The 25,239-nt window shown below is 47.6% G+C and overlaps 2 protein-coding genes across 7 annotated transcripts in view; both read right to left on the bottom strand.

Moving 5' to 3' along the window:
- Positions 1-25,239, bottom strand: part of ZBTB16 (zinc finger and BTB domain containing 16) — a 201,389-nt gene that overhangs the window by 71,415 nt on the left and 104,735 nt on the right. For all 6 annotated transcript variants that reach the window (XM_037841503.1, XM_037841501.1, XM_037841505.1 and 3 more), the window contains exon 4: positions 1,533-1,619. In XM_037841503.1, the coding sequence (XP_037697431.1) occupies positions 1,533-1,619 (87 nt within the window). The remainder of the gene's footprint in view (positions 1-1,532; positions 1,620-25,239) is intronic.
- LOC119535887 (iron-sulfur cluster assembly 1 homolog, mitochondrial-like) lies at positions 2,232-21,400 on the bottom strand. Its single transcript, XM_037838276.1, has 2 exons — positions 21,357-21,400; positions 2,232-3,980 (listed from the first exon to the last, which is right to left on the bottom strand). Exons 1-2 carry the CDS (start codon positions 21,398-21,400, stop codon positions 3,566-3,568), a joined length of 459 nt encoding a protein of 152 aa, XP_037694204.1. The 3' UTR covers positions 2,232-3,565.

Genomic DNA, 25,239 nt, shown 5'->3' with positions numbered 1-25,239 from the left:
TTATTGCTCTTTATCATTGAGTTATAAGAGCCCTTTATACATTCTAGTTATAAGTCCCTTATCAGATATATGGTTTGCAAATATTTTCTCCTCATTCTAATGGGCGGTAGAATAACATCTCAAATCCTTAAGATGGTTGAGAGACTCACCTGATGTCTGACCTCCCATATACCCTGCTCTCGGGCCACACTGTTCTTCATGCCATTCCTTAAACTTGCCAAGCCCAAACCAGCCTCACAGCTTCTGCAAGTGCTTCCTCCCCTTGCCTAGACACTCCTCCCTGAGATCTTGAGTGGCTCCTCCCTCACTCTGGGACTGTGCTCAGATGTCACCTTCTCAGAGACACCTCTAACCATCACATCCAAAATACCACTTTCTACCTATCATTCTCTACCCCTTCTCCTGTTTTATTTTATTATAGCCTGACATTAGATATAATGTTGTCTGTCTTGTACAGTACTATATCTTAAATGCTCACAGGTTACCTAGTATGTTGCAAGAATTCAGCAACTATGTATTAAAGTAAATAAATCTACAATTTTTAAAATGCTTACTATGAGTCAAACAAATATGTCACAAAATATGCCATTTTTAATTAAATTAATTTTAATTAAGCCCCACAATAATCTTACAAGGTAGGTACTATTTATCTCAGCTCTACTCCACTTTCTTATCAGATGAGAAAAAACCATTTCCAAAAGTTTAAGTAGCTTACCCAAGGTCCCACAAGTAGTATGTGGTAGGGCTGGTATTAAAACAAGGGGGTCTAAACTCTTAACTACAAGGCTCTACCACTCCTACCTCCACTATTTACTTAGCTAAGTCACTTTCCCTTCTTAGAACTTTGATTTCCTCATCTATAATGTGGGAGTAGCCTTCTACCTTACAGGGGTACTGGAAGGTTCAAATGGCCAAATAGGGTCAAGTGAAGCACTGAGAACAGTGCTAGGGACATCCTGAGTGCTCAGGGTGAGCTACTGTGATGATGGTGACACTGATTACAATGATGAGATGATTCTGCAGGTGCTGTGAGATCAACACTTTGAAATCAAACAAAGCTGTATCATTAGTTAATACTGTTCAAATGCACCCTTTGTACCAACTGATTTATTTCAAACAATGACTAACCTGTCTCAGGAAGGACCAGCCTAGTGATGCCACAAGAGGGTTTTGGAGGTTATTCATATAGGGTGGGAAAGGGAGTGCTTAGAGAGTGTCACAGACTGTGTGAGGCCTCCATAAACTGTACCAGATGCCTTCATGAAGACAGAATCTCAGTGGCCCATCAGAGACAGAAACTTTGGCCCAATCCAAGACAGATGTTTTTATGGGGCAACAGTCACACTTGTAAATTCCTGCCTAGTCAGCCCCCCAGGCAAGACTGAACATGGCAGAAGTTCACCCCAGTCACAGCTGCCCCTGGAGATCACTGGATGTCAAGTTTGCTAAAAAGAGGATTTCATCAAGATACTTCCTATCCATCCACTGGTACAGTGTGGAGAACGTGGAGAACGGAATCAAAGTCAACTCACCAGTGTGGGTCTGCCTGTGTGTCTCCAGGGCATCCTCCTTCGAAAACTGGGCACCGCATTGATCACAGACAAAGGCTTTGGCACCCGCTGAAAGAAAGAGGAAGCAGTTATCATCAGAGCGATATTCCGTTAGGGGCGAAGGTTCTCAGGCCAAGATCAGGAGGGTGAGTACTGGGGAAGGGGCTGGACCTGTGAAGCTCCTGAGTCAGCAACAATCCACGGCTCCAGCAGCCAGCCCACCCCTCCTCCAAGATGTGACCCCTCAGCAGACTGAGCGCTTGGGCTGTCCCAGAGAGAAGAGGGACCAGAATCAGAACAACCAAGATAAACAGAGATGGGGTCCAGATAGGATGCCACAAGAGATAAGGGGATGATGCAGGCTAGGTCCAGGTGTGGGATGGGAAGGCGTTAATGATACAAACTAAGGCACATGCGCCCCACTGCCTAAATTATACGTTACAGTAAAATAGGAATTGCTGATATAAGCACACCTCTACTTAGATGTCCAAAGAAACCTCTAACTTAGTATGTCCAAAACTAAACTCACTGCCTACCCCCAACCACCTCCTGTACCTGACCATTCAAACCCCCTTACTGACTCCATAGCAACTTCAGGATCAAGTCCAAACTCCTTCTAGACTTTCAAAGCCCTCCTCAATGTAACCTCTGCTCACCTGTCCAGCTCCATCTCTACCTCCTCACTCTTGCTCCCAGGTCTCCAGCCTTCTCCAGTTCTCCAGGGATGCCACGTTCTTCCTCTTGCCAGAACTCTGCACACATCTTCCTCTGCCTCCTACATTCTCCCCGCCGCCCCTCTTGGCCCTCCACAGTGTAGCTGGCTGCTGTTCATTGTTTAGGCATTAGCTTCAGTGCTCGTACCCCCCATGTCTGGCCTATGGCACACAGCATCCAGCACGTCCCAGATCACAGCCCCTTCACCACGCTCTATTATAAATGTCTGTTGGCCCCTCTCTCTTACGGCAACCTGAGAGCGGACCATGACATCACGTGCACAGCTGCCTCCCCAGCCTGACCCACCAGAGGAACCTAAGACTGAGATATTTGTGGAATAAACAAAATCAATCCGATACAACTCAATAAAATATTTTTTAGAACTACTATTCACAAGGCTAAAAGCAACAATGTCACAAAAATCAAGATGAAACAGTACTTTTTACCATTTGCTAAGGGTCTCTTCACAACTAATGGGTCGTCTCATCCAGGGCTCACCTGTCACAAGCCTTGGCATTTTTCCTTCAAAATCTCTTCTAGTGCATCTCCTCCTCTGCATTTCGATGACTTGGACCCTGAACACTGTAAGGCTCAGGGATGGTGTCCACACTGCCAGCCGCCCTCTGCTCAACCCAAAGATGCGGGTTCCTTGAGGACCACTTGATTCCTCACACTTCCTTGCTTGAGAAGATAAAATGGCTCACCGTTTGCGCTGTTTCTAAATGCCTCTACTTGGCTTCAAGGCCTCCCATAACCTGACCCATTTAGCCATCCAATTCCATAGGGTGCTGTCCTCACCAGTCCTCTCTGGGTCCTGTGCTTGAGCAATGCCCCGACCCCCTTCCTCTCTCAGTGCTAATCTTACTCCGTCTTCAAGACCAGGCCCGGCTGCACCAAGCCCTCCAGCCCCTCACTGCTCTGCCCTTTACAATCTGCTACTGCACGCTCTTCCTTTCAGCATGACCCAGCACTGCTCTAAGTGTGTCTGGGTTTTAGTTTTGCATTAGAGCCTCGTACAAGCCAGAAAGAAATAATTCTCGCACATATTTGTAACCCTAGTTCTATTTCCAAACCCACTTCAGACTTCCTGAGGCTTCACTGTATACCAATGCTAAGTGTTTATTGTATATCATCTCATTTACTATTAACAAGTCTTTTTTTTTTTTCATTTTCAAAATGCATTACTTTATTTCCTCATAAGGCAGCCATACATCAGAAACCTTGAGAAACCTTCTTTAGTAAGCCCCAATTGTTCCAGGAGCATCCCTGGAACCTACAGCTGAAGGAGGAGTCCTGGGGTGTCAAGTATTAAAACTTTCTCCACAGCCACAGGTTCCTTTGATGTTTGGGTTATGGAACACAAACTCACTGGATAATTTGTCTTCTACATAGCCCATTTCTGTTCCTAAAAGTGTTAGCTGTGCTTTCTTTTTGATGAACACTCTGCCTCCATCTTGAACAACTTCATCAGAATCTCCTTTTGTCTTCGTATAACGTAGAGTATAAGAAAGGCCATTACAAGCCCTGGTTCGGACACCAGCTTTCACATCCACATGTTCAGGCTTATCTTTAAGAAGCTGTTTTATCTTGTTTACTGCTGAAGATGTTAGGGTGAAGGCTGCCGGTATGGGCTGCAACTTCCTCTTGCTCATAGACCGAAAGGGGGACCTGACAAAGAAGCTGACATCTTGGCCGCCCTGGTGCCTCCAGCCGGAGCTCAGTCACCTCAGCCTCTCTCCACCGACACAGCGGGTGCACTGACACCCAACAATAGCCTCTTAAGGTACATACTTTTATTATCCCCATTTAGCAAATGAGTAACATAAAGCCCAGAGAGATCAAGTACTTTGCCCAAAGTCACACAGTAACTAATGGTAGAGATGGATTCAAACCCAGGTAGGCTGACTTCAGAGACTTTGCTCTTAATTGCTGTACCTTTAGCCTTCCTAGGGTTCCATCTGCAAAGATGCTTCATGGGTAAGAAGGTGGGAGTCTGGGCTTCCCTTCTCTAATTCAAGAAACGAGAATCCAATTTACCCATTTTATACATCAAAGCTTTGTACAAAAATTCTATTTGAAAAAATGGTTCCACTACATTGGAACATGCTTATTTCAAATAGAGCTCAACATATGAGGTGTATCAGGGGACTTAACTTAAATTCCAATAAACAGTTATTGCCAGTGAAGGGTACCAGGACATTGGAGTAGATCTAGAATGTGAGGTCCTGAGTGCATGGAACTTGTCTGTCTCATTGACCCCTATATTCCTAATAATGAGCAGGATATATCTTCCAGTAAATTGTTGACCAACTCAATAAATGAGTGAAAAAGTGCCCCCAGGGAAGATATGAAATCCCTTTTCCTGAAGAGCTTTGAAAATAAATATTGTCATTTATCTTAGGGAGCTTGAGTTGAATTTAGCCCCGGAGACAGGGAGATGGCCACGATGACCTCCCAGCATCCTTTCCAGCTGCAGGGCATCCTCGGGCCAAGAACTGAGAGCTTCTAAGAAAGAGCTACGGAACCCTCTGTCAGTGGGGGATGGTAAAGCAGTCACAACATATGTGCACAGAGGTGGCAACCAGGACCCATTTTCATCAATTTACACTGGAAACCCAGAAAGCACCTCCAAGAGCAGACTGGCCCAGGACGGGGAAACTGGGGTTCCTCCACAATTATAAACTTCCCCTGCCCCAAATCATTAGCCATCGACGATCTTCTGCGCATCTGTAAGGGATCTGTTTTTAATTGTGCTTCTTTCTTTGGCTCTCTCTTGTCTCACAGCTCCCTAAAGAAGAAAGGGGGTGCGGAGGCTTGAGGAAGGAAAGCAAAGGCTGGGAAGGGGAGGGCATTCTGTGAGTTCACCATCAAGCTCAGGCCCTGCAATCGAGTGGGACACTTCAAAGGGATGCAGTTCAAGGGTTCTCAGAAATCAGCCTTCGATGCAGGCTGTCTGTGGTAGCTTCTTGCTCTAATGGCTGAGAAGAAGGGCAGGGGGGAAATAAATGGCAGGACGTGCACCATTAGACAAGTTCAGATGAAGACAGAAACAGAGCAGGGCTCGTGATCTAGTAAAGGTCTGATGGCTGGGTCCAAGCCTAAGCACATCGGGGTGCCTTCCACGTCCTCCCTCTCCTGGGGGACTCTGGGTCAGGAACCCCATTACACCCAGATGCCACAGACATCGGCTCTCACTGCTGGCTCCCACTCCTGAAGACCCAATATTCCCTCACCCAGAGAGACTCTGACTTCCCCCAACTACCCTGGAGAGCCAAAGAGCAAAGACAGGCAGTTTCACAGACTCAAGAGAGCCGAGAAGAGAGAAAGAGAACAAAATCCTCTCTCCAAGAGAGGCTTGTGCCTTTAAATTGTCTCTTTAATGGCTGGCTCAGAGGCAGAAATATTTGGCAGCCCTGAAATTAACAGTGATAAATTTTCTCACCAAGCTTTGATCAATAATAGAGGTCTCATCTGTTAATCAATAAGACAGTCTCTGCCTGTTTACTGTGCATATGTTGTTCACTGCTGCCTTCAGTATGATGTCAGGTTTGCATTCAAAGCAACTCAAGTGTGTATAAACCACATGGCTATTCCCAAAATGCATTATGGTGACATCATTCAGCCATTAATACATTTATAAAGCATCAACTGGAGGGGGCGCACATGGGGGCCATAGTGGTGAGGGGAGAGAAGGAGCTCATGCCAACCGAATCCGATGGTTGCATGCGAATGCATCAGCAGCGTCTCCCCTCACAGAAACTTCCAGGGCTCATCCTGGGGCGGGGAAAAGTTCAGGGGCATGGCTGAGGGGTGGCCATACCTCGCCAGCTCCTTCCACACACAGCAGATGCTCCCGAATGCTCACTAGGTATATACCAGGAGATGGATCACAGCCAGTGAACAAGGGACAAAATTCCTTCCCTCGTGGAGCTTACATTCTAGTGGGGGAGACAGATTTTTTGAAGTTGACTAAATCTAAAATAGGCCAGCTGGAGATAAGTGATTTAAAGAAAAATAAATTAAGTGAAGAGGGATGGAGAGGGACAGGGGCTGCAGTTTTATACAGGGTAGTCAGGGGAAGGATTTTCTGAGGAGGGGACCTTCAAGGAGACCAGCTGGTGAGAATGGAGTCAGTGAGGGGAAAAGGGAGAGATGAGGTCAAGAAAGAGGAGAGACTAGGGAAGAAGAATGCAGAGGGAGAATGACAGGAAGATAAAGACCCTCGCTGTTACTTCTTGGCAATGATGGACCAAAGTGAACCAAGGCAGAGAGCAGCAGGACCTAGAGCTGGGAGGGCTGGGTTCCAGGCCTGTCTTGGCCGCTGGCTACTAGGGACATCGCACAAGTCAAGTTCAGCCCCTCACTGAACCTGTTCCCAATCTGTACAGTGGGGTCCTGGCTCTGCCAGCCTCCCCTGAGGCTGCTGTGAGGATCCAGGAGATAATGGGTATTAAGGAATTCAAAACTCTGTGTTAATCACACAGCACTCTGCAGATGTCAGGGATCACTGATACTATTTAGACCTCCAGAGGCAGCAGAGTTTGGTTAAGAGCTCAGGAGTTGGGTCAGCCAGATCAGAGTTCAAATCCCAGCAGAGTTGCCCAGACTCAGTGAGCCTTTCGCCTTATCTGTAAAATGGCATGGTGGGAGGAAGCCCCTCGGAGGGTGGTGACAAAGCAGGTACAGTGTTTGGTCCCATATCTGGTGGGTGGGTCAAAAGAACCAGCAAGCAGAGGCAATCATCATCATCACCAGCCAGACTAATGTCATAATTCCTCTAAACAAAGAACTCCCATTGTGCAATCAGAGTCTGATTAATTGTACTGAAATTCAAAGTAGGGTTATTTTGAGGCCATTTATCTTATGTAAAGTGAGTCTCACATGTGTAAAGACATATTTCAGCACATACCCACGTACACACATGCAAGTGTGTGTGCCTCTAATTGAAAGGTCAGTGATTGTCTCGTTGAAGGGAGCAGAAAAATCTGTCATAAGACCAATAAGTCAGTGTCAAGAGCTAGTCACACCCCACCTCTTCAGTCTACCAGAGTCTGGGCTCCTTCCCGTCTTCCCCAGCAGACCGGAAGCTCCCTGCAAGCAGGGCTCGCAGCTGTCTTGTTCTCCACTGTGTCCCCAAAGCCTGCTCCCTGCTTGGCATGCAGTTTGTGCTCAGTAAATGCTTGTTAAACAAATAAACCCTCACTGGCCTGGGAAGGGGACAGTGTCCATTCAGGGCACTGCCAGGCTGTCCCCTAGGGGGTGGCAGAGTCCGTGCTCTACACACTCTGGCTTCTCTGTTGCACCCTTCCCCTCTTTTATATTAGAGAGTTGTGGGTTTATAGAACAAACATGCATAACACACAGGATTCCCATATACCACCCTATTATTAACACCTGGCATTGGTGTGGTACATTTGTTACAACTGATGAAAGCAATTTTCTAATTGTACTCTTAACAGTAGTCCATATTTTAACAGGGTTCACCATATTGTACAGTTCCATGGATTTTTAAACAATTTTTATTCTAGTAACACATACACAGCCTAAACTTTCTCCCTTTAACCACATTCAAATATATAATTCAGTGGTGTTCATTGCATTCACAATGTTCTGCTACCACCACTACCACCATCCATTACCAAAACTTTCCCCCTTTTTAAAAACTCAAGGAGACAGTCTCTGGCTGGAACTCAGGTAGCTCAGGAGAGAAGAAAGGAGAAGCGAGGAGGTGGGAGCTGCCTGCGCCCTCCAGAGCTAGCCCTCCCTTTCATTTACCCATCTGCAGCAGGCCACCTGCCCTCCAGCGCACTTGGCCAGACTCCTTTCCCAAGGGGACCCTGGGAGGCCGGGGGGGCCTCCACCAGCCGGCAGTGACCAGCTTGGCGATCCCCACCTCTACCCCAGGCACTGAGTTTATCTGGGACTCAATGTACCCATTTGTTAGAGAGAGAGAGAGAGACAGGCAGGCACAGACATCTGTCCCCTCCCAGTCTCCAAGGATCCTACAAATGTGGGCTCAGGGGGGCTGCCGGGCCATTCTGGATTTTCCAGGCCCTTACTCCTCCCTTTCTCCCTCACTGCCTGACACCTCCAGAAGGTTAGACAGAGGCTAGAAGGAGGAGGGGTCAGAGCAGGTTAGTTTGGTGAAAAGAAAGGACACAGAAATCACAGCCATCAATGAGGCCAGAGCTGGTCTAAGGCTAAGCTCTCACTCCACGCTGAGGATCACCCCGACTTGAAGAATCAAAGGAGGGACTGGCTGGGAAAATGAATTGAAAAACATAAAGCATTATCTGGAAGCCCAGAGTTCCAGCGACCACGGAGCAGAAAGCCAGCAGCAGCCGTGCCAGGCTCCCCGCGGCAGCCTCTCCTCCCTCCCACTACTCTGCACTCTCCCCCTTGGGGGGAAGTACAGAGCACCCCCTCCAGAACTGCCTTCCTGACCAGAACTGGGGCTGGGGGGTCCTGAGCATCTAGAAAGGGGAGTAGAAAGGGCTGAATGCAATCAGATCTCCCCCTGAAGTGGAAAAGGCAAAAGCCAATGAGGGAAGAAAAAAAAATCCAAAATCCCTCCCTCTCCAACACCACTCCCACCCCTATGCTAATAAGGGGGAGAAAAAAGGAACCACTGAAAAAAAAGCACTTATGTTTGCCAGCATCTAATGTTGAGTGGTGTGTCCTTTTTTTTTTTTAATTCCTTGAGATTTTAAAATAAACATCTTGAATGTTCCAAAGAGATATGCAAGCCTGCTTATATAAGGAAGTACACAGTGCACCAAAACAGCAGACCCAAAAAAAGCATAAGCTGTCAGAACAATGAGTACAGACGTAGGGCATTTTACAACGGGTCATGGTGTACAGTTTTATTTACAGTACCTCTTATCAGACAGAGAGCAGTACACTGGCTGCCAATTCCAAAGGCCAGTACTGTGTGTTCTTTCACTCAAGGAGATGTGTACTCCCCGAGAGGAGCTTGAAGGCGTGCTCTCTCTCTAAGCTCTCTCTCTCTCTCTTTCCTTTATCAACAAAACAAAAACTGATACAGAACCGGAATTTCTGTAAGGAATACAGATTCAGGGAAGAGGAAAAAAGGGAAAGCAGATGGGCAGCCACGAAGCCACTGGTGAACAACTAGCCCTATCGATTGGTTCAGGCCTTGATAGGGTTCAAGGGTAACTTTCCTTGACAGGACAGTGGGAGAAAGGTCACCAGAGTCTGGCTTCCCTGCAGGATAAGAGGGTAAGTGAACTAATGATGCAGGGCTCCAAATCAAAGGTAGGATTGAGGAAGTCCCCAGGAACATCTCCCAGAATGGGCAGATGTTGAGCAGGGGTTGAGCAGGTTTTCATATCTTTGGAAGTCAGATCCCAACCAATGATCTGTTGAATGGCTGGACACCTCACGTTTGGCTAAATGCCAACCATGTAGAAGAGGAGACCTGGGACAGGGTCAAGAGGAAATGCTGGGGCATCTCAATGTCTGAGAGAACGTTTCTCAACCTACCCAATCAGGGTCGTTCTAGCAGGAGGTTCCATGACACCCTGGAGCCTTGGCTCTGACTGGATCCTGTAGTCCCACTCTCACTGCCCAGAGCAAACAGAGGTCTAGCTTGTTCCTTATCCCTGCACCTCAATTCTCAGCCCAGAGGGGCTTGGCAAGCTCCTCTGTTAGTGCTTTTTAATCCAACAGGCTTCAGAAACACAGCCCACATACGAAGACATATGCTCAACATAAAGCGGCACAGTGCAGTAGTTACAAAACCACTCTCTGCAATCAAACAAACCTGGGTTCAAATCCTGGTTCTATCATTTCTAGCTACCACCCTGGGCAAGTGAATTCTTTTCTCTGGGCCTGTTTCTTTACCTATAAAATTGGGTTCACAGTGTGTACTTCATAGAGTTGAGTGATGATTAATTTAAATAACATAAGTAAAGCCCATAATGTCATACCTGGGGTATAGAAACTGCTCAACACATGCTAGTTGTCATTAACATCGACACCATCATTATTGACATTATTTTCTCCTCCAATGTCAATGTGAGACCCACACAAACAGGCACACAATCAACATATCAACACAATGGAAAATATCCTTACCACCCCAGTCAAAATGTAAAGAGAAAAAGAAGGGAGGAAACACGTCCACTCTGGCCAATTTTTTAGACAGATTTTTTCTGGGGGGTTGAAGAGAAGGAAAGGGAGATGAAGCTGTTAATCACTGTGTACCCCACCACCACCCCCTCAAGAAAGCCCTGTACAAACCTACAATAAACCAGTAAAGACAGGACCCTGGGAAATCAAACGACCCTTCTCCAGTTAGTTCCCATCACTCGGGGCCAATTTTTAACGGCATTATTGTCCTCCTACCAACTACCCAGAAGGGAAGTGAGGAATGCAAACCTGTATAAGGTGAATTATTTCAAATAAAATGCAATTAGGATGGCAAATTTCTCACAGTTTAAAGCAGCATACATATTTAAGAGTAACTGATTTGGGGGTTCTCCTTACTACCACCCCCAATCCCTTTCTTCTCCTGCCAGCTTCCACGAGTGGGTAACTCAAGTATGGTGGTAATGGGAGCAATGACACAGAACCTCTCCTGCTGGTGGAATGGCAAGCCCAGCTGGGACTGACGAGACTTCTTTCTAGACATGCTGTGCCAACTCGGAGCGGTGTGGTCCTGCCATCAACTCTCTAACCTGTTCCCTCCTTAAAATGGGGTTAAATATGAGGGAGTAGCCTGGAGTACCTGGCAAAGAGCAGGTGCTCAAGTTCACAACAGTTATTACTATTATAGAATAATTTCACTTCACTAAGTTGATGAGCTCCAGGAGATCAGCTGCTGGCTGGAGCCTCCAGGAACTTCAGCCCTTAATTATTTCCAGCCTGGCAGCTCCTGGGGGAACACCCAACAGCCCTGAATCAATGGCCTGGGGCTCTAATATGCATGATACTCTGCTGTTTTGATGAGAGAAGGCACTACTCTTGGATGAGGCAGGGTGGACCACTGGCTCAAGGAAGGTTCTGTTGGCCCAGAACTTTCCGGAAGGAATACAAGACTTAGGGTCCCAATTGTCTCCGACTAAGCTGCATGACCTTGGGTGAGTCACTTCACCTCTCCACTTGCAAATGTCGTTTTAAACTAGGACATCTCAAAGGGAGAAAAAAGGTAAATGGGGATTGTATGAGCATAGGAAGCTGGAAGCACATGGCAAGGAAAGCCCCATGGGATTTTAAAAGGGAGCTAAAATGCTTATGTCCCTGGTGACAGGGAAGTGTAGGCTGGGGCCAAGCAAGGGCTTTGGTTCCCGGGTTCAGCTAGGGGACACCTCCTAAAGGGGAATACCTGGCTCTATCAGGCGGGCAAAATGGAACCAACAGGCCAAACCCCAGGAGAATCATTAGCCAGAGTTAGGCTGAGCCACCCAGGCCAGGGCAGAGGCTGACCCCTGAGTCCCTGGCAACACCTGGGCTTTCAGGTGTTCCAGGTCTGATTTGCTTAAGAGAGATGGCATTGCAATCTTTGCATTTGAAAGAGCCACCTAAAAAAGCCAGAAAAATCGAAGTGGTGAATTCCACCAGGATTTTATGAGACATCTCCTCAGCCCCTGGGCATCAAGGTCTCCACTCTCAGTTAAGAGGTTCAGAGTGGAAAGGGGGGTTTCTGCCAGCACCTAAGCAGCCTCTGAGCTCTGTCTTTTACCTGAACCTTCTGCCTCACCTGGCTCCTTTCTTCAGCGTTTTCTGTCATGGGCCCCCCTTCACACTAAATCTGGTGTGGGAGTTTCTCCCACATACTCCTTTCCTCAGGGTAGGAGACACCAGTACTGCCCAGCAGTGGAGAAAAGCCTGCCTCCCCCACTGAATTTCAATCTGATGCCTGTCACCACACCAGTCCCCCAACAACCCAACACTCCCTCCAGTTAAATTTTCACCTGAGTTATTTTCAGAGGGAGGGAGCAACAGCCTTCCTCAGCCCGGATCGAGTTCTGGCCCAACCTCCCTTTCTTGAGGCTGGCTCCTTCCTCCCTCACTCCTCCTGACTGAAGAGTCCACTGAGTCCTCTCACAATGTGTAGGATCTCTTTGCGGTCTCTACAATGGTAATTCCCTCATCCCCCTCTCTTCCCAGAACCCCCTGTTCTCTCCCTGACTTCCAGCATCTCAGCCTCTCCAATCCCACTGCCTCAGTGAGTGTGTGTGTGTGTGTCTCTTTTGTTAGTTAAGTTAAAATGCCCTTACATTTCAACAAATGACAAGGAACAGAGCCCTGCAGAGGGTTCCAAATGCTGGCACAGATGAGATAACTATTGCTCTCAGCAAGAAACCAGTTGGCAGGATGCTATATAGAAGTATCTGTTGACTATCCCTTGGCTGTGGGCAATCTGAACCTTGCATACCAGAGCTTCTCTTCTAGGAGCTCCAGCAGGAGGAGGGTGTCACGGCCCTCCTAGACCCCCAGGCTGGGCTGCTGGGAAGAGGCAGGGTTCAATGTGGAGGGGAGCCTCACTGTCTAAACAGGTGGTTTAGTGGGAAGAGCTTGGGCTTTGATGTCAGCACATCTGAGATTTCAACTCAGCTGCCCACCAGCTATGTCATGAGGGTCAGCAGTTTAGCCTGAGCCTTGCTTTCCTTCCCTCCTGTCCTACAAGCAGGACTTCAAAGTTGCACAATTCCAGGGGGCACAACTCACTCAGAAATGGGCCACAATTTTGGGGGAGGTTGAACTGAGCTGATGCATGTAAGGGGCCTAGCTGGGTAATGGGCACTTGGTAGGGCTGTGTCCCTTCCCGGGCCCTTAGGGGTTCAGCAATGGCAACCTTGCAACCAGGGGCAATGCTGCTACTGCAAACACAGTGACAATGAGAATGCTAATAACTGACCTTTATTGAGCTTTTATTAGGAGGCAAGCACTCCACTACCTGCTTTACATGCAATACACCATTTAATTCTCACAACAACTCTTAAGATTGTACCCATTTTACAGATGTGAAAACTGAGGTTCAGAAAGCTTAGTTAACTTGCCCCAGGACTCGGAACCAATAAGTGTCAGAGCTGAGAGGGAAGCCTTATCCAGAGAACAAGAAACAAAGGTTAATCAGGGCAACAGCATGGGAAGCCCACGTAACAAGATGGGTCTTTGATTACATGGAATGTTAAAAGAGTGAGATGGTGAGGGGAGTAGGAAAAGTTCTCTGAAGGCAGGGCTCAAGTCCCCTGCTCCCCTCCACACTCTGGCTCCACACCTGGAGTTGGGAGAGCCTTCCCCCAGGATCTAAGCTCACCGGCCTCAGTTCATATCCTCCTCTCTGAGCACCTTCCCCACCAAGAACAGCCCTGAGTTCTTGATCTAGACCTGGCTCTGATGTGGAATCGGTGTATGCTAGCATCCCACTTTTCTTGGCCTCAGGCTCTCCATCTATAAAACAGACATCACCTTCTCAGCTCCTCCCTGCCACCCAAAGCTGTATGGAGACAAATGAATTCAAAGGCCAGAAAACAGTAAGGCTTTACGGAGGAAAAGGTACAACCAATCCTTAAAGCTAACTTAACAATAAAACCCCAACTAAGCATATCCCTCAATGACTGACTTCTTTCTCGGGCCTTCTCCTTTTGACTTCTAAGCAAGCAAGATGTTCTATCATAAAAAAAAAATCAATTGTATTCACTTAAAATAGGACAAGTGACAGTAAACTACAAGACTGAAATAGATAAGGTTTTCTTAGTTGACCTTCCATGGACAAAAAAAATCCTTTTATGACACTTTTCCCCAGCATCCTAGTTAATCGAGTCTTTATAGAGCAGATGCTCCTTGGCTCTGAGGATTGTTCCTTCCCTCACCCCTCTCTGCATGCCCCTTAGAGCCTGTCCTTTACTTGCTGCCCATAGCAGGGAATTTCAACTAGTTTTGGACTAGATATGTATATATTTTAGGCCCAGGTATCTATCCTAGATTTAGCATCAGTTACTTTAAATTCACACACACACAAACACACACAAGAGCACCTTCAAGAACCCCTGGGGGTTACTTCAAACCAAGGGAGAAGCAAACTGATCCATTGCTTCCACTGTTCCTCTTGTTGACAGCTGGGAAAGAGTCCTTGTCATGTGATCTGCCGGTCACAACAGCCCCCCACCCCCATCTCAGACCTGGGCCCACAGTACAGCCACCGTCACTCTTCCTGGGGCCCCTCAGTGGCACCTCGAGGCTGCCAGTCTCTTCAGGCCTGCTGTGGCTTTCAGAAAACAGAGCATTTCTATTTTTAGCACTTCTCAGCCTAATAATACTCCCCAACACCCATTCAGCTTAATCACTTTATTGAGGACAAGAAGCGGGTTCTCCAGCCCGGGTGCTTCTGATGTTAGGAAGTAGTAAAATGTTCAAACTGGTTAAAAATGACACTCATTGGCTTGCCTTTGGTGTTTCTGAAACCTTAATTGTGGCTCAGACTGTGGATCTAAAGAAACCTCGCAGGTTTCAGAGTCTTGCTTTCTTACCCCCTGCACCATAATTGAGGTGTTACATTACAACTACGGCACTGACATTTTCAGGCTCAAAATTCAGAAGCCTTCAGATGCCACACACTTCGAAACAAATATTGCCAGTCACACGTAATGCCCATTCTTAGTATGAACCACCTCTCCACCAAAAAAACAACTCATCTTTTCTGGTTCATCCCATGCAAAAGGTCCATTTGCCACAGTGAGCATATAGCTTTGCTGAAGCACATCTGACAGCTAAAATGACACCAAACTGCTGCTTGAAAACAGAAAGGTTTATTTGGTGTGATTAGAAGACCTGAGAACTTGGCATCTGTAAGAAATAGGCTGTTGGCAGCTCTTCTGTGTTCACCTTTGAGGCGTGACTTCCAAAGCTTTAGGGAGAGCACGTAGCGTGCAACTCATGCTACATGAAGTAAGGGTTGGGAGAAATGGGCGCCGTGGAAAGGGATGGAAGCAACGTGGGCTTCGGAGTCAGGCAGACCTGGTTTACAGCTCAATTCTACCTCGTATGAAATGGGTAATCTTGGGCAAGTTATCTCAGTTTCCTCATCTGTGAAATGGGCATACAAAATAGTACCAACCTCATAGGAGCCTTGTAAGGATTAAATGAGATAATGGAATGAAGCACTTGGCCCAGTACTGGGCACCTGACAAGCCCTCAGTAAATGCAACCTGCTGTTTTAATTGTTGTTTTTGGTCTTCTCCTTTCTACTGGGAGCTCCTTGTAAAACAAAGCTTTAGTCTCGCCTCCTCAGCCTTAAACAAGAGAAAATAGTTTTAAACCGCAGAATGCAGAATCTGGGTGCTAAAATGGCTAACCAGAGCCAGTTGTGTGCCATCTTGGATGCCTCTGGAGCTCTCCTGTGGACTCAGTCTGGTTAGACTGAGCCTTTTTCAAAGTGGGAGCTTTCAGGGGATGACTTCTCAGGTGCCTTCCAGCTAAGCGTGCTACGAGTGTGCCCAGGGCCTGGAATCCCCCGGATGAAGCTCCTCGCCACTCCTGGGCAGCCTCTCCTGCTTCCTCCTTTCCTCGGTAGGCGAGTGCTTGAAGCACCTTCATAAACTTCCTGCTCTTCAGAAGGCAGAGCTGAAATGCCTCATTAACTTTCCTAGCTAATTTTACAACTTATCCAAACACCACATTCCTGCCTCTATTCCACCAGCATCCGACTGGGACAAACTTTTGTAACTGTGAGACGGAGGAAGACAACGGTTCAGGCCAGAGACTGAAGGCAGTGCTGAAAAATAAAGTCAGGAGACAGAGAATAGGAAAATAAAAGGGCCACAAAAAAAAAAAAAAAAAAAAAAAAGCTGCCAGAGCAGAACTCTAGGTTTTGCAGGGCTGAGAGGAAAGATGGCGTGCCCCAGTGACAATGACTCTTCCTGTCACCCGGGGTGGGGGGGAGGGCAGGGGCTGGGGCTATATCGGGAAGCACGGTTACATGCTGTCCTCTCAGGGGTATGATTCAATGCTGACGGGCAGCAGGCCAGAGGCAAGCCACGGGCCACCCAGAGGACACGTTCAGCTTGGCAAGACCCCAAGGTCCCTTCCAAAGGGCATTGGAAAGTCCTTCCCCAGCCCACTGAGCCCAGGCCCAGAATCAGGCTCAACCTCCTGATTGAGATTCTGTTTGAGGTGGGGTGGGAAGGTGGCATGTCTAAGAAATCTTTGCCAGAAAGAATCCTAGAGCTTATGGGACAGAAAAGACCCCTGGGGTTATCCTATCAGTCTGATTTAGGCAGGCCCACACCTTGCTCATCCAAGACAGACAGAATCCCAGTAGAGACAGAGAGTCTGACTCAGGCTCCACTCCAAGCTCACAGATCAGCTATGAAGACCGCGCCCCGTGGGTCTCCTTGTGCCCTGGTCAGCTGTCCTCTGGTTTCCAAAGCCTGCACCTGCCATCCTTCTTCCTACATTCCAGAGTACCTGACTCCAGATCCCAAATCCCAACTGATGCAAAACTGACCCACCCCGCAGGGCCCGCCCGGAGACCTGTAGGGTTGTGCCCACTGAGCCCCAAAGAAGGGGTCCAGAAACCTGGGTCGGATCTGGGCCGTTCAGGCAGGAATCTCTGAGGGCTGGGAGCCTCCTCCCCCAAGATCTGGTATCCGCCTTTGTCTGCTCCGGGCTTAGGTTAACAAAGGCAACTGAGGAAGACTCCAGCAAATCGAAAGTTTCAGGAAGTTCTCTCCTTACCCGGAGTTACCTTGTTAGTGAAAACAACTGTGGCCTTGTATAATTACTCCAGCAAAATGCAGCCGCCAACGAGCTCCCCGTGCTCAATTAGCTTATAATGGTCGGCTAGAGAGCTGCCGAGGTTTAATCCCACTACCCCAGAAGACTTCTTATCCCAACTACCTAATGAAAACTTCAGAATCTGCTTTTTTTTTCTTTTCCCTTTTCTCTGGAAAGTGAAAGCAATTCAATCCAATTGGGACCTGCTGGGGGGAAGGAGGAGGGAGCACGTTAACTACTGGAGAGTCCCAGAAAGAGCCCAACTAAAGCAGCCCCCCACCTAGCGGACAGATACCTCAACCTTCACTTATCGTTGTCAGAGAAGGTGGGCTGGTGCCTCAGCCTAAGACAGTCATCTAAGACCCCCCCACTTCCCCTCCAGGCAGCAAGTCGTCTTTGTCTTCAACCTCCCCAAGGGGCAGCCCTCCAAGCTATGTTTTCATGGAGTCCTGGGCACTCACCTTGTATTTTGGGGTTCCTCAAGTCATGTATGAGAAATGTGCAAAATTCTAGATCTGTACCCAATTCTAGACCTCACTTTGGCATTTGTATTTGTTTTGTGAATTCCTCAAAACAGAGGGACCACCCGAAGCACCCGCTTTTAATTTTTAATGCCGTGTTTCTCAACCTGGAGTCCAAGGAGGACCCTACCATTCTCAGGGATCTGAGGATTCTCAAATTCAAGAAACTGGACTCCAAGCTTCATCAAGACGGCTGTGAGCGGAGGAGGAGGACGGAAGGGACACTTGCCTGGCTGGCTCTAGCTCCTGCTTCCTTCTGTCCAGAACAGCAGATCCATTTCCCACCACAGAGCCCCATCTGGACATTCCAATGGGAAAGACGCCATCAAAATGCCACGAACCTTCTTGAAGCCTTTCCTCATCACCCTGGTTCTGGAGAGTTTCTCCCTCCTCTAAACTCCTATAGCACTCGCTCTCTTCCCCCTCGTGGGGAAAGCCTTTTCCTTGCCAGGGTGCTCGTCATATGCCCAGTCAGACCACAGTTTCCTTGTAGGTAAAGATACTGGTTTCAGCTCCCCTGTCTGCCTTGCTGGCCTTTGCACACCATTGGCCTTCAGTTGATAAATGCAAGCTGATTAATTAGCTGATTAATTAATCAGTGATTTCTTCCCAAAAGAAAGCCACCTGCAGTGACCAAGAATAGTCTTCAAGATTTCTCTGCACTCAACCTTCGCCATCTGGTTCCCACTTGGTTGATGTTCAGGTCCCTGGAGAAGGCTCCAGCACCCCCAGCACATATGCCCGGGGAAGATAAGGTTGTTGGAGAACAGACATCACTAGCCTCATGCCAAGTGGTCCAGCTTCACTAGTCATAATCTGAAAGGTCAGGGAGATCTCAATCTTCCTGACATGTCACTCCCCAAGACACTGGACATCTAAAGAACTAGTAGTGGCCCAAGGGGCAAGGCTCCTCCACTTCCGGGTGGGTGGATGCAGCACTGCTCAGCTGCCCCTTTCACTCCCAACTCAGCATCACATAGAGCCTCCCCCAGAAGCCTCACATGCCGCTGGGTCACCAGGAAGGAAGGACACAGGCAGCTCTTTCTGCCCCTGCCTTTCCCCTCTGCATGGGATGTGGGTGGGGAGGTGTGGGGGGCGATGCGCCCCAGCTCTACTCTGAGTGGGAGAGCCACTTCTAATCCACAGACCCTCCAGCAATGCTCCCAGACCACCATGCCCCCACCCCTACAGGACGATGAGGACAAGTAATGACCATAATGGTAGCCACAACAGAAAACACGCTACTCTGGCAGAGCAGGAAGTTGCTAATAAACCACACCTGGTCCCGATCACCTACACAAGGCACTTGAGCAGTAGCTACCTAAGCCCATCCCTAGGACCCCTGGGGACAGGGTCTTCATGCCCCTCCCCACCTCAGCTCCCTAGCCTCTGAGACATTGGCTATCTTTACTAAGTGAAAAGCAGGTATTCAGGCACCTGAACAACAGCAGGCCAGGGCAGGTACAGCAGTGTGGTGTACAAGTAAAGCCAGGGTGTAGGCAACAGGGGGACCTGGGTTTGAATCCAGCTCTGCCACTTTCTGGCTGTATGACCCTAGGCAAGTCATTTCAACTCTTCATCGGTGTCTTCATCGGAAAAATAGAAACAGCATGTTTACCTTCCAAGGTATTTAATGAGTTCAGATATGCAGAATACCAAGCACTATGCTTGGAACACAGCAGGTGTCCATTAAATGTAAGTGCCTTTCTTGCCTTCCCTCATCCTGAACATCCTTCCTCAGCCATTCATTCATTCATTCATTCAATGACTATTGTGCTAAGTTGTGGGATACACGGAGGTGGATAACAAAGAAGGGCCCTGCCTCCTTTCCTTGCCTTCTCGCCCAATCTGCTGACTCCCAGGGCTGGAAGGAAGAGAAACTCTTCGAGTTTATTGCCTACCACACACTCATCCACACACCTCCCATTCACCCATTTGCTTATGGAAAAAAACTACTGAGTTATAAGCCCCATGCAAGTTACTATGCTAGGTAGCATGGAGGACACGGAAATAAAGCCCATGGTCAAGAAGCCTGGAAGTCTAGTAGGCAAGAACGGACAAGCAAATAAATAGCTAGGAAACAAAGAAGATGGCAGGCACCCTCACAGCTAAAAGTGGCGATCGGATGGGGGCCGCCTCTTGTCCTGCCAGACAGACACATCCTATGGCTGGCTCTGCTGACTTTCAAAAGAGGAGAGAAAAAGGAGCACTCGCTGGTCTGGCACCATTCCCAGCACGGGAAACAGGCAGGATCTATTTAAAACGACTAGAGGCAGGTTAGAGCCTTTTCTGGCAATTCCCAAAACTCGTGCTTCCTGGAGCTGAATTGGTAACTGGACAGAACCAATACTGTCAAAATCCTACAGACGAGGGAAAAAAAATCATTTAGCTGCTGCCGGGATGATAAAAGAGTCTTGCTGTTCAAAGGAGGGGTCCACGCTCAGAGGAAGGAGGGGCTGGTGGGGAAGAGGAAGGGATGAGGGGAAAGGGAAACGCCCCACAAATATGGATCAGGGCTAGGAAAAAAAAAAAGTGGCAAAGGAAATTTACGCATTGTAGTTGCTTTACTACCTAATTAATTCAGTAATTTCAAAAACAATTTTATTTATGTTCCATTTACCACATCAAAAGTGCAAAAAAAAATCCCACTGATGCTAAAATAATACCTCAAGGCATCTATTTTTAATCAGTTAAAAAAAAAAGGGAGGGGGCAAAAAAAAAAAAAAACCAGCCCTGGTTTCCATACAATCTCTCTCGGGCAGACCACCAACCCTCAGAGAGAGAGCGAGAACACAGCCAAGCCCTCTCTCTCAGAGCCTTCCTGGCTGCTGAAAACCGAGCTTGTCAAAAAAAACAAATCCATAATGGCCCGAGGCTCCTCTCCAATCTATTTTCTGCTCAGCTGGTTTTAAATGAAGTTATTATGAGTCATTAAAACACCCGCAAGCCAGTGGAAGTCAGCCAATTACAATTTTAAATTTAGCCTGTTCTCTGCCCCATTCTCTTGTTTTCTTCCTTTGCCCACAGAATGCTGCTGCTGTTATTTTTTTCCCTCCCTTCCCTTACCCAAAGTGGAAGAGACAGTTATGAAAATGCATAGTATTGCATGGAATCATTCATATGAAACTCACATTATTAAATTTAAAAATGCAAACCTTGGCCCCTTCTAAAGTCAAGCCATGTCCTGCCTCAGCCCTCTCGGTTCTTCAGAAAACTCCAGACGGGGCCCTAGAGGTCATGGACCTCTTTTTTAAATGAAAGAGTTTTGCAGTGGAGTCCTGTTGAAAATCATCCACATACATCACCTAAAATAAATGTGCTCATGGCTGAAGCCAAGAGGGGGAAACATGCCACCAGCATTCGAGAATTAATAGCAAACAATGAAGTTGAAATTCCAAGGTAAAGCCAGCTTTGCAATCAAGCAGGAATGTTGGTGTAAGTCACTAGATATGATGAGCTCATTTAGTTTTTAAATCTGCAAGGTAATGGTCTGTGTGGGGCCATTACAGCAAAGGAACACTTTTGAGTGTTTGATGTAAACGCTTCTTCTCAATCTCTTTTTTTTCTCACACACATGCATGCACACACACACATATACACAAATACAAACAGCACACTCACACATGCAAGCACACACACACACAGTAGTCAGATTAGGGCACTGCTCCTCGTTTTTGGGAATATGATGTGGCTTTTCCCACATCCTCCAATGAGGAAGTACTTTCCTACTAAACGAGATCTGACTTCCTCCACCGACCGTCTTGATAAACAGAAGATTGTATAAGCTCTGCAGTACATACCCCAGAGCCTTCCATGCACTTCCCCTCACCTCTGGGCTCCCTCACCTTGGTAATTCCGCTCCAGGATACTCATCGTCTGTCCCAGCCAGGCTCACAATGCCACTGTCTCAAGGAAGCAGGACAACAAAAGCCACAGGCCTAGGCAGAGACCCTGGGCAGGCACCAGAGCACCTCGGACAGGTGTAGATGTCACGCAGTTTCACAGAGTGTCGCTGAGGGTCAACGAGGAGACCGGGATGCTACTGTGTTGATCATGTCTACCTATCCACCTGGTGGCTCTGGGTGAGATGGGACTCCGGGTCTATTCCCACCAACCAGTCTCACTGGAAAAAGAGTACAAAATACCAAGAAGCTTCCAGGCCCACTGTGACCAGTATCAGTTTACCAAAGGTGGAGAAGACTCGTCCTGACCCCTGTGGCATAGAAACCTAAGGCCTGAGAATGTGGCTGCCCCATACTCTGAAGGACCCCAAGCTGGGCAGACGTCACCACTCAATCCTCAGCTTTGAGTCTCCCCACTCAGTTGCTCAACTGTGAGGCCTTCAACTGCAACTCCTCACAATGGTTCAGAGGCCCATTCTTCCTGAATCTAATGAAGATGACACTTCAGGATCCCCATTTGCACCAGCCTTCACCCTGGGAGGGACTCCAACACTTTATATTCATAATGTTGGGAACTTTTTCTTAGAGTGGGAATCCAAAATTATATATGCTTCAGGTCCTACCAAGCCTAGACCTCCCCTGATAGTACAAACATGTTAATAACAGGACATTCACTTGTTTATTGTACCAGGCCATGGGTGTGTAAGTGGGCAAAGCTACTGGAGACTGGGTTTCCTCTACACTCAGGTGTATGTTACAGATCAATACAAGCACAATTCCAACAAGATGTGATTTTTAGTAGTAAAGTCCAATAAGGACCTTGCAAAGTCCAACCCTGACCATCTACCTGCCCATTCTCAGCTCAACTTAACAAAAACATCCAGGGGCTCAGGAAAAGCAGAAGCCAAGCCAGAGGGGCCCAGCTTTGGTCCTTGAGAGGCAAGGGACAAGAGCACTTGAGGTTCCACATACTGGAAACACTCTCTGGGGACTCTCTCAAGAGTCCTCCCCAAGCCCTCTGGGCCAGAGTGATATTTTGCTCCTCCCTTCCCAACCACCACCTACCCCTGCCAAATACCAAGCTTAGAAATTTTGAAGGAAGAGAGAGAGGAGAGAGAGAGACCCATCAAGACAGACAGAGACAAAGACAGATGAACATATAAGAAGGAAGACAGAAATACACATGGGGCATCAAGAAACAGCTGAGGCTGACACAGACACAAGGACAGGACAAAGAGACTGGAGATAAATGGAGGGAGAGGAAAGGAAAGCTGAAAAATAAATACCCTCTACCAGCAAAGACCTCAAAAGGGAGTGCTGAGAGTAACAGCCTGCACATAGGGTGATCTATGGATAATGTAGAAGCTGATATCTTGGGCATAACCCTGGAAGACTGAGTCCCAGCACCGTCTAGTTAGAGGGCTGGGGAATAGGGGCTGTGAGGAGAAGAAAGCAGCTGAAGCCCCCGTATGAATCTCAGAGTGCATCTGGGAAGCAAATGGAAGGTGGCAAGGCTCTGGGAAAAAGAAAATGGCATTGACTTTGGGTCTATCCCATGCAAACATCCCTTCCCTACAAACCCATGATTCATTCATGACCAGACACAAAAGCAAGGACCAGCAAAGCAGCCTGGAACTTAGGGAGAATGGAAGGAGCAAGGTAGAGGAAAAGAGAGAATATAAGGATAAACAGACAGACAAACAGAAAAGATGTCCCAGTATCCATCTCTCTAAGGCACCATTCATTTCATAATAGCGACGTCATCATCTAGCTCTACAAAATCATGTGGTGGTATGAAGGGGGGTGTGTATGGGAGAAACCACCCTATTTGGGGATAGAAGAATCATTCAGAGAGAGAAAGAGAGCGAGCGAAAGGTTATTACATAATTTCTACTTTCTTTCCTCCACCCTTAATGTTCTATCTGACAAGCTCCTCTCTGAGGGGGGGAAAAATGACAAATCCAATCCAAAATTCAACAGCCTGTGTTCTGTTCAGAAAGCACACAGTGTACTGTACAGCCCATAAAACTCCAAACAGCCTCCAGACACTGCTGCAATCGTCCTCCATCAAAACACTTTGTCTTGCATACAAAAATAAGATACAGCACTGAACGGAATACAAAATCAGCCCATTACAGTACAGGGAAACTGCTACTTAGCAACGAGGGGGCTCTAAAGCCTCGATGCTCTACAGGAAGCAAAATCTGTCGAGCCTGTTGGGCAAATGATAAACATTAGCAGTATTAAAAAACACAAAAGCCATGTAAATGGATAGACATAATGTGGAAACGAATTTATAGAATAAATTGAGATGGAGGGCTTGTGCGGGGGCTGGGGGGAGGCTGGGTTCCAGAGGGGTGGATGGAGTGAGCTTCCCAAACCCCTGCCAAGGCACCATATGGAGATATAGACATGTGTATTTGGGGGAGAGGGATATGTGAACCCCCCTCTTCACACAGGGGTTGTAGGTGAAGGGGTGGGAGAGAACTGGTAAAAACACTGTTTAATACAATGACCCACAATGAACTTTCTGAACTTTCTCTGTTCAGCTGGCCTGATGGATCTTCAGGGCTGGGAGACCCAGGCTCACACATCTCACAGCAGAGGTGGACAGATGTGGAAGATAAATCTGCCGTGGGGCTAGCATCACACCCAGCCCCATTACAGGACCTGACACTTTCTGTAAACAAAACCCTAGGCCAAAAAAAAAAAAAAATCAGATAACAAAACCAAAAACACCCCATCTGGGCTGGAAAATCAGTATATTTCATCAGGTAACGGGGAAAAATACTTGGCTGTGAACCAGCAGTGGGGTTTCGGATCCCAGCCAAAACAGGAGCTAAAAAGCAAAACCATATTCTTCTGGTCTCAGTTTAGGCTCTTGAGGCAGAAAGCATGAGGGTGAGGGGAGGGAGGGAGAGAAGGGGGAAGTGGAACGGGGTGGGGGAAAGAAATGTATTTTTCATCAGCCAGTGTATAATTTATAAACAGCATTAAACAGTTTTTGTTTTCTTTTTCCTCTCTCCCGTGTATGGGCTTGGACGGCAGTCAAGCCTGCATTAATTTCTGCTTTGGGTACAGTGTGTTCTTGGAGGCGCATCTGCAAGCGATCATAAACTCTCTGGAATGCTGGCAGAACATCCAGACCTGCCGGCAGGCCAGTGACGACACCGCTCTGGGAAAGAGTTCGGGAAGCAGGCCAAATGCAGAGTAGGGAGAGAGAGAGAGAGAGAGAGGGAAGTGTGTTCAAGGGAGGGCTGGCAAAAGTGGCTTCTCTTCCCTCTTTCCTTTTTCTGCATCCCCATCGCCTATGTGGGCCACTCACATCTGATCTTGCTCCATCATGTCCACCTCTCAAGGTAATTTGAGAGATACAAAGGACCCGAGGGAAGTTTCTTCTCCTCGGGTTATCTCCTGGTTTTACTCTGATGGCAGAAAGCTAACCAGAGGAAGGGAAGGTTGACATTCATTAGAGAGGAGTGAGTAGGAGAGAGTGGGTGGCTGGGCCACGGGTTCACGTGTGCCTGGATAAGCCCCAGCCTCTTGCTCTCAACAGACAACTGAAGAGAGAGATGAAAAGGGAGAAGGGAGGTGCGGAAAAAAGTCAGAAGAAGCTGCACGCCTAGGAAGCCATTTTTGGGTCCTAAGAAGCTTCTCTAGTCATCGGTGTGGGGACCAGCTCCTCTTCTCTCGTCACAGGCACATGGAATTTGCAAACTACCTGATCCCAGCACCAACTTCTCTGTTTTTGAGAAGAAGAGCTCTAAAACCCAAAGCTAAGTGATCCCCCAAAAATGGGAAGAAAAAAAG

This window comes from Choloepus didactylus, chromosome 6 (genome assembly GCF_015220235.1).
Source record: "Choloepus didactylus isolate mChoDid1 chromosome 6, mChoDid1.pri, whole genome shotgun sequence".
Classification (NCBI taxonomy): Eukaryota; Metazoa; Chordata; class Mammalia; order Pilosa; family Megalonychidae; genus Choloepus; species Choloepus didactylus.
This window is presented reverse-complemented; position numbering and strand designations above follow the sequence as displayed.

Excerpts from the sequence above, each read along its gene's own strand:
- LOC119535887 (XM_037838276.1), bottom strand. The coding sequence starts at position 21,400 with ATGAGTATCCTGGAGCGGAATTACCAAGGTGAGGGAGCCCAGAG. Across the intron at positions 3,981-21,356 it reads CAAGGTGAGGGAGCCCAGAG|CTCCGGCTGGAGGCACCAGG; the intron begins GTGAGGGGAAGT and ends GAGGTGACTGAG.